Genomic DNA, 8,886 nt, shown 5'->3' with positions numbered 1-8,886 from the left:
GGGGGAATGCCAGCGACTGTGTGAACCTTGCCTGTCTCTGCATTCCTCGAAGAGCTGCCGCTTTTCTAGGGTTCCAAGCAAGAGATCAAAGTGCACAAGTAAAGCGATAGCTCATCTTAATCACGGACTCCTTGGCCCCTTCCTTTTGGCCCTGGAACCAACCCTCTCAGATACCGTTGCCCAATCACGACTAAACCCCGGAGAAGTGGAATCTCCACACAGCTTTCCGTGGGTCTAGCAGGGGTCTGGGCATGCTCAGTAGGCTACGTGTTTCTCTCTTTCTTTTTTTCCCTCTCTCTCTCTCTCCCTCTCCCGCTCTCTCCTCTTCCTCTTTTTCTATATCCACCTCCCCTCTCTCTCATGGGGGAGGGTGGGTGGTGACAAGTTAGAAGCACTTGCGTTAGGTCCCCGCCCCCAGGATCGGGCTCCCCCGGCAAGAGGACGAAGCAAAGGCAGAAACACACCTCACTGCGCAGCATCCCCATCGGGAGGGGCTGTGCCCGGCGGGCTGAGCCCACCAGTATCCCAGTCTGGGGACGGCCCGCCGCTCTCCATGGTACTGCGGAGAGCTCAGCTCCGCCCTTCTCTTTCAGAAGGACAGCACCCAACGTCACGTAACCCAGCCTTCTCGGGCTCCACGACCGCCTCCTCCTTCCCAGCTCTTTTCCTCTCCTCCTCCTTCTGCTCCCCTCCTTTGCCTGTTCTCCCCTCCCGCACTCCTGGAGATAGACGCTCAAGCCTGACGCCTCTCAAAAGGCAGCAGCAGTCGCCTTATCCACAGACCTCAGGAAATTCGCTTTGACCGTTGCATGCCTCAAGCTCTGGCTCGAGCTAAGGGGAAATAACCGGGCAGGTAAAAAAGCTCAATTTGTGTTGGGGGGGAGGGGATGGGGCGAGGCTAGCTGGAGAAGGATATCTTTCCCCATTGTAATTGAGCCAGGATCTGCCACAAATGCACAGGGAAGGATGGGTGGTGGGAGGGTGGAGGAGTATAGATCTTGGTTGTTTTGCATGAAGCTTTTTAAATAATGGCAAGAAGATGAGATGGTGAAGCTAGGGTAGTAACTTGAAGACTGAATGCAGTAATTTATTAGCAGAAAAAGAAAACGGGCAAGTTAGAAACCAAGGCAATAAAATACATCTAGAGCTACATCTTTCTTTCCCTTCCCCATCAGCCCCATGCTGTGCCTAGCCTTAATTTGTGCAGTCGACTCCAGGCTCCAAGAAACTGCACTGGTATTAGAGATGAGGCTTAGAGACTGGGCGGGAAAGCCAGGGAGAATTTTGGGTGTGCATTGGTATTAAGGGACTTTGAAATATCCAGGGGGAAATGATAGGTGCTTCTAAAAATCCTCTCAAATATTTCAGGTTCTTTATTATGATATATTGAATGATGCATGGAAAGGTATGTGCATGTTTGTGCGTGTGTGTGTGTTACCATAAACATATTAAAATAAATGCAACTGCAGCCCATGAGCATACTGTATCGATCCTTCCAGTGGCTTGGGAATGAATTTGATTCTAGAAATGAAAGAAAAGATTAATGAGGCTGTTAGTCTGCTTTTGAATTAGAGCGCTTCTTCCTTTGGCTGCAGTGAGGTTGTTTTTCAGATCCTTTTATTTTATCCTCTAATTTGTGAACTCGCCAGGTTTTCCCGGCACCTAGAGAGAATCCTTTTCTCCATATAAATACATCTACTCTCTCACACACAATGAGCTTCCTTTAAGAACTGGAAGAGTCAGTTGACCTCCCCTGTGGTAAGAATATATATGTTTTCCTCCCTCTCTTACATTCCTTAAAGAAAAAAATGTCAAGATATGCATCATTGGAGGAGGGCAAGAGAGCGGTGTAAAGAAAGGTTTTATGATATATGGAATGTCAATTAATAAAACAATTGATTCCAACTGACTAACAAAAAAAAAGGTTTTCTAACACAGGAGCTTGTAAATGGTTTCAAAGCACTTACTCTTGATCTTGAAATTTCAGGTTTATTTCACAATGACCGAAAATTTCACAGATTTCTGAGTCCACTTAAAAAATGAAAATCTTCTGAATAATATGTTTCTTAGAATGATTTTAAAGAGCACTTTTCTTTGGGTTTGGAGCAGGAGTAGACAAGATATGGCTGGTGATTACTGATGGTGTGGCATGTATCAGCCGTAATAAAAAAGCAACTGAGATTTTAATTTCCCTTTGCTAGTGGGCAGTGTGTGTAGTGTGTTGTGTGTGTGCTGAAAGAGAGAGAACCGGTCATCAATTTCATCTGGGGAGGAACTTGAAGTGGGATCCCCTAGCTTGGTGGCTCTCAGATGACACCTGTAGGGATTGCTCTGTATTGAAGACAAATGTTCTTGGTTCCCTTCATGGAGGAGCAGCAGCACAATGCGGTGCCATAAATTACTGCTAGTTTCAGCTTGTAGGAAAAAAAGTGTTAATTGGATAGTGAGTTTCTGTGTCTAGGCAATAAACTGGTGTCTGTGCCTGTGTGTGTTGTGTGTGTATGTGTTGGGCGGGGGGAGATAGTGAGAAATGGAAATGGTGAAGGAAATACATGTTTTCTTAACCGGACCAGATGATACATTGTAATTTTCTTGGTTAAATATGAGAGTAATTTTTGGATAAAAAAAAAAGACTGAAAAACAATTCACTATATATGAGTTCTATACCATTACAAGAACCTGTCAGATTAGAGTTGAATAAAGAGAGATGATTTAATAGTATAGTGAGTAATTCAAAGATATGATTTTAAATGTGAGCTTTCTCAAGCCATAGCAGCTAAGGTGGAAACAGTAGCTATTCTAACCACACAAATTCTAAGAGCTGACAGCCAGAAAGGACTTGAAGAGGAGTTAAGATCACTGCACTGTTAGGCAAAATATTAAATACTTGACTTTAGAGGAGTTAATATTATGGCAGTTGAGACACAAATGCTGCCGAAAACAGACATCTGACTCCAGTGAGGTATTTTCTCCTATAATGAATGATTCCTTCAATAAAAAGGAAGAAAATACTCATTTGAAATTTAAGAATCCCAAACAACCATCAGTGTTCTTCTCTCTCTGAGAAAAATAAGAGTAGGAATGCTACACAAATCCATGCTGGCAGCTTCCAGTCAAGTTTGGTATGCTTTGCCTGTTGTAAAATCAGCTATTAACTGAGATTTAAATAGGCTGTATTTTTATTGTCCATATAAGCAGTGCACATATAAGCAGAAGTTTCTAGCAGTCTTTCTCTCACCTCTCCTTTTCATATATTTTAAACTTTCTCAGAAACATTAAAATATAACATTAACCAAATTTCTATTTAAAAGAAAAAAATTGGAGAGGGTTACCTATTAATGGTTATAATAAACTACAAGGGTGTAGTACTGGCTGATTGTAAGAGTGTGATATTAACTATTAGGAGACATTAGTTCTTCTTACTTATAGATCAGGACAAATAAGTTCCTTCCAATAAGGTTAACTCTGATTTGCTAATAACAGCAATTATATACCTGATTTCTGGGTTGAATAATGATTATATGATACTCAGACTTTAGAACTTAATTTTTATTTTAATTCTCTGCAGATTTCTGGGTCCTTATAAAAAGACAAAATAAAACCAAAATGCATCACCAACACACGACCAATTGATACACTGGCATGTTAGCTTGGCCTTGCAGAGAAGGAGAGGAGAGAAGAGGAGCTGGTGTGTTTTCCACCTCTAACATCTTCTGGCTATTTCACAGCTTCAGTGTTTGAACCCTATTGTTGGGGAGGGAAAAAGAGAAGTAAAGTCCTGAGGCCATGTGCAAGGAATTCGGCTTTGGCTACAGTGGTACTGGAAGTCTATGATAATGGCAGAAGACGCAGGCCTTTGAAGCTACTTGGGTTGATAAGTGGTGCCTTACTGGTTTGGACACTGCACCTGGAGGAGAAACACCTGAGGTGTTACCAAGCATTCAAGGATCCTGGTTCTTTGCTGGCATCTTACTTCCCTGGAAAGTGTTTGCTTTTTACCTGACTCTAACCGTTTCCCTTTTGCCTGGTACCACTGCTGATACCTGGCAGATAATGGTATTTGAAGAGTGAAGTATCTGTCGACCCCACCAATGCCCTTGGACTAGTTCATCAGACTCAAATGGATGCGTGATTTCCCTTGATTTTCTGTTGACACCTTTTTCCAGAACGTTGCTTCCAAAGTGTATCCTCCCTTTGGTCCGGAAGTTCTGTGGCTGCCCTGTGCTACTGGGGTCTACGTTTTCCAGTTGGGAGGGGACTATAGGGAGAGAGGGAGGGGTTGCTGGAAGAAGAAGAAGAAAAAAAGAGCTAGATAAAGGAGGGGACATTCCTCCCACTCCTGCCCGTCCCCTTACCCGACTTCTTTCCGGACCCCGATTTCTGCATCACGGTGTCCAAGATCATTTTGACCCTGTCGGCCCCGGCAGCCCCCCGCCGCACCCCAGCCTCGAGCATGGGGACGGCGCTTCTCCAGCGCGGGGGCTGCTTTCTCCTGTGCCTCTCGCTGCTGCTCCTGGGCTGCTGGGCGGAGCTGGGCAGCGGGCTGGAGTTCCCGGGTGCTGAGGGCCAGTGGACGCGCTTCCCCAAGTGGAACGCCTGCTGCGAGAGCGAGATGAGCTTCCAGCTGAAGACGCGCAGCGCCAGGGGCCTAGTGCTCTACTTCGACGACGAGGGCTTCTGCGACTTCCTGGAGCTCATCCTGACCCGTGGCGGCCGCCTGCAGCTCAGCTTCTCCATCTTCTGCGCCGAGCCCGCCACGCTCCTGACGGACACGCCGGTCAACGACGGCGCGTGGCACAACGTGCGGATCCGCCGGCAGTTCCGCAACACCACGCTCTTCATCGACCAGGTGGAGGCCAAGTGGGTGGAGGTCAAGTCTAAACGCCGGGACATGACGGTGTTCAGCGGCCTCTTCATCGGGGGGCTTCCCCCAGAACTGCACGCCGCGGCGCTCAAGCTCACGCTGGCCTCCGTGCGGGAGCGAGAGCCCTTCAAAGGCTGGATCCGCGACGTGCGGGTCAACTCCTCTCTGGCCCTGCCCGTGGACAGCGGCGAGGTCAAGCTGGACGACGAGCCGCCCAACAGCGGTGGCGGGAGCCCGTGCGAAGCTGGCGAGGAGGGCGAGGGCGGGGTGTGCCTCAACGGGGGTGTGTGTTCCGTAGTGGACGACCAGGCGGTGTGCGATTGCTCGCGAACTGGCTTCCGCGGCAAGGACTGCAGCCAAGGTAAGGCCCGATGACGCTGGAGCCCTGGGGCCTTGGCCTGGGCAGGGTACGGGGAGGAAGGGCGAGGCAGGCCGGGGCCTGTGCATGCGGGCTTCCTTATCTGGAGAGCTTGTGTCGCGTAGGGTCCAGGTGAAAACCTGTTTTGGGCCTCTCCGCCCTCTCACCTCCCACAGCCCCTCCCGTGGCCTCTTGGGAAAGGTTGAGCATTCCCCATTTCCAGGTTCAGTTTCCTCCCGGAGCCCTTTCCACTAGTCCTACTTCCTTCCAAGTGGCAAGTAAAATGACCTCTCTAAATCAGTCCTCGGGTTCTTTGCCAAGCCGTTTCCTCTCTTCACTGGACTGGGGCCCACCAGAACATATAATGTGCTTTTCCTCTGTCACCACTGTCTGTAATACACAGATTTCCCCCGTAAGATGCAGATTGGGCATACGTTTGGTGAAAAATGAAGTCAAGAGAAATTGACCATGGTTGAGAATCCCCACATAGTTGGTAATGGGCAAGGGAGACAAGATTCATAGACACAGCTGTGCCTTTTACAAGTAGAGTGGCCAGTCCTGCTCCTGTGGGGAAAGGGGGGTGGAGTAGGGCAGGACTTGTGCAAGATTTCTTGATTAGGAGGAGGGTTCTTGGAATTAATGGTAGTTTCTCTGGCTATGTCCAACATTTGTTGCTTTAATCAAATTATTTCTGTGGTTTCTTGAAGTGGGAGAGAGGTCAGCTCATGTTTAGAAGTGTTAGAGATTAAATAGCATATTTCTTAATCAGATGACTTGGGAAGGTAAATAGTAGAGAGATTTAGACGTTGGACTGGGAAGCGTCTGCAGGCTAATAAACAGGGGATGCATATGAAGCATTGCAAGAGATTTTCCAAGAATATTCAGCTAATGATATTTATCTGAGTAGTGGAGGCCAAGCTGTTGTTCTTAGGGATTGAAACTGTGGAATTAAAAAAAAAAAAACCCTCATACCTCTAAGTTTAATTTTCTCCCTTTTATACATAAAATTCAGTCATTAATGTGTTTTTCCAATGTTGCTACATAACAATGACCAAGGGAAAATATTGTTGTATAGATATAGGAAAGCCTGTGAACAAAAAGTGAACGATATGAAAAAGAAGTATGAATGTATCCATGGCTGAGCAGGAGAGATGTCAGGGTTTAAAGTAGATAGCTTTCGGGTCAAATCAAGACAATCAACAACATATGGATAAATGGCATTTATGGCTGTTTTTTAAAGGTGAATTATTAAAGCTTATTTTGAAAGCTTTAGAGACAAAAACTGTATGTATGGCTATATTTTATTGTATAATATCTTCTGGACTTTTTTTGTTTTTTGTTTTTTTTATTGCTGACACTGCTAAGGGGAACTAGCCCTTGTAAATCTTACTAGACTTGGCAGTTCTCTCTTACCTGACTTTAAGAGAAATGAAGACTCGATAAAATTTGTAATTGTTTAAACAACAGACAGGGGAAAAAAATCTAGTCATTAGGAGAGTTCTGTAGCCTTCATGGTTTTATGAAAAAAAAAGTAAGGTGTGACTGTACTGCTTTCTGCCTCCATGAAGGTTTTTGTTTTCATGTATTTTGGCTTAAATTATAGAGGACTGTGTATCCCATGGCCTATACTACACTTTAGCTTGATAGGTAAATTTCCATGGATTTAACATCAGGTTTTATAGTTATGTTTTATGAAAAATGAAACAGTATATGCTTTTTTCTCTACCAAATCTAACTTGATTGTAAGCCATAAATAAGTTAGCTACATTTGATGGTTTGCTATAGTATAATTTGAAGTTGCATACCTCTGCACTGATACATAGAAATGAATAAAAGATGGACGTTATTTTATGGGACACATTGCTCTAAATACCCCAATGCTGCTTTAAAATACAAAGCAGACAATTTAAGGAAGAACACATGAAATATAACTTCCTTCCTTAAATTAGGAAACGAATATGACACAATGACAGCTTGTTCTGTGTGGGAGGGTGTTTTAAATGAAAATTTTTATTTTTCTGTGCATTTTTAACATAGGAATCCAGGGATGTGCATAATCAGGAACAGTTAAGAGTGGAGAAAGCATGGCAAAAGTAATATTTTGAAGAGAAGCAGAATTGCATATCTCTGAAATGGAAAATGGAGTGATAAAGGCAGAGCCAGTCTCCCTAGAAAGATTGGCTCCATTTTGCTTATTTTCTCTGTTTCATGTGTCAAGTGACTATTAAATAATTAATCGAGAATGGATGCCTCTCCCAACACCAATCATGTATTGATGGCTAGGGATAGATGATTTGTATTCAGATGAAATATAAACAAAGCCCTGCCTGTAGCCAGTATTTACACTGATTGCCACATTAAAAAAAAACATGGTGATTTAAAAACAAACCCATAATCATTTGAAAAAATTTGGAAAAAAAGATTAACAACAAACATTAAATAATTTTCAAATTATATCTGGTCCCAACTACAATTTTTTAAACTTGATAAAAAGTCTAATATTTTAGTTACCTTTGTATTCCAAATACAGTAAGAATTATTAAAAAGAAAATTTAGGAATATTCTCTTCCTTCTAGAGTGCCTTTAAACAACTTATGCACCTATGGATTTCTAGAGTATTTTCATTTAATGAGCTAACTTTTATCCTTACTCATTTGTTCAGATAGCCTGACAAGTTTTATTTATTTATTCATGTGGTGATGGAAAGAGAAAACAGAAAGGTTACGTGTCATGATCAGGTTAGTGGAAGAGCCTGGGACCAACCCTCTTACTCTCAAACCCTGTATTTATCATGACTGCTGAATATGCTTTCCATTTTATTAGATTTGATCATTTTTTCAGGTCCAGTGATTATTCAAGAGAATACACACACACACACACACACACACACACAGAACTAATGTATATGATGGATATTTATGGGATATATAGCTTTTTCAGTGAATCATACCCATCTTAAGTGTCCTGGGATCATTATTATTTAATAAGTTTCTACTTAAGATCACTAATAGTTTCCTAGCAGCTTGAAAGAATTAGTGAATTCTGTGGCCACCCAGTTAAAAATGAGAATAAAAAGCTGATCAATGAGAACTTAACTTATACATTTCATTATTTCCAAGTCCAGGTTTTATGCATTTTAGGGCCACTTATATGAAAATGTCATACTAGACTGAGTATCAGTTTTATTCACTTCCTCTGTTTACATAGCCTGAAACACAAGTGGCTTGTGATGGCTGATTGCTTAATATTACTGAACATGACAGTGTGATAGATATCACTTAATGAAGCCTCTGCTTTCTATGACTTTATGAATGTTGCCAGATAGACAATCATATTCACTCATTCATTCATTTTTTTCTTTATCCAACAAGTATTAAGTGCTTTGCATATGCCTGAATCATGGGCCTAAGCGATACAACTGTGAGTAAACTCTTAGAAATAGTTCCTACTTTAATAGGAAGGTAAAAGCCTCACATTCCAGTGAGGAGGCTCAGTAATTAAAAAAGTAAATACATGAAAACTTTAAACAATAGTATCTATTTTGAAGGACAAGTACGTTGTACTATGAGAACTTAAAATAGTATGAACTGAATTAATGAAAAAAAGTTTTCCTGAGGGGTGATACTTAAACAAAAATCTGAGAGATAAGGAATTAGCCAGGTAA

At 42.8% G+C, this 8,886-nt stretch overlaps 1 protein-coding gene across 1 annotated transcript; it reads left to right on the top strand.

The window, feature by feature from the left end:
• Positions 1–3,565: 3,565 nt before the first annotated feature.
• Positions 3,566–5,351, top strand: LOC129623059 (neurexin-1-like). The gene has a single exon (XM_055540065.1). The coding sequence runs from the start codon at positions 4,454–4,456 to the stop codon at positions 5,237–5,239; it is 786 nt and encodes a 261-aa protein (XP_055396040.1). The 5' UTR covers positions 3,566–4,453; the 3' UTR covers positions 5,240–5,351.
• Positions 5,352–8,886: the final 3,535 nt, after the last annotated feature.

The sequence above is a fragment of the Bubalus kerabau genome, chromosome 11 (genome assembly GCF_029407905.1).
Source record: "Bubalus kerabau isolate K-KA32 ecotype Philippines breed swamp buffalo chromosome 11, PCC_UOA_SB_1v2, whole genome shotgun sequence".
Taxonomy (NCBI): domain Eukaryota; kingdom Metazoa; phylum Chordata; class Mammalia; order Artiodactyla; family Bovidae; genus Bubalus; species Bubalus kerabau.
Note: the sequence above shows the minus strand (reverse complement) of the source record. Positions and strands in the feature narration are given on the sequence as shown.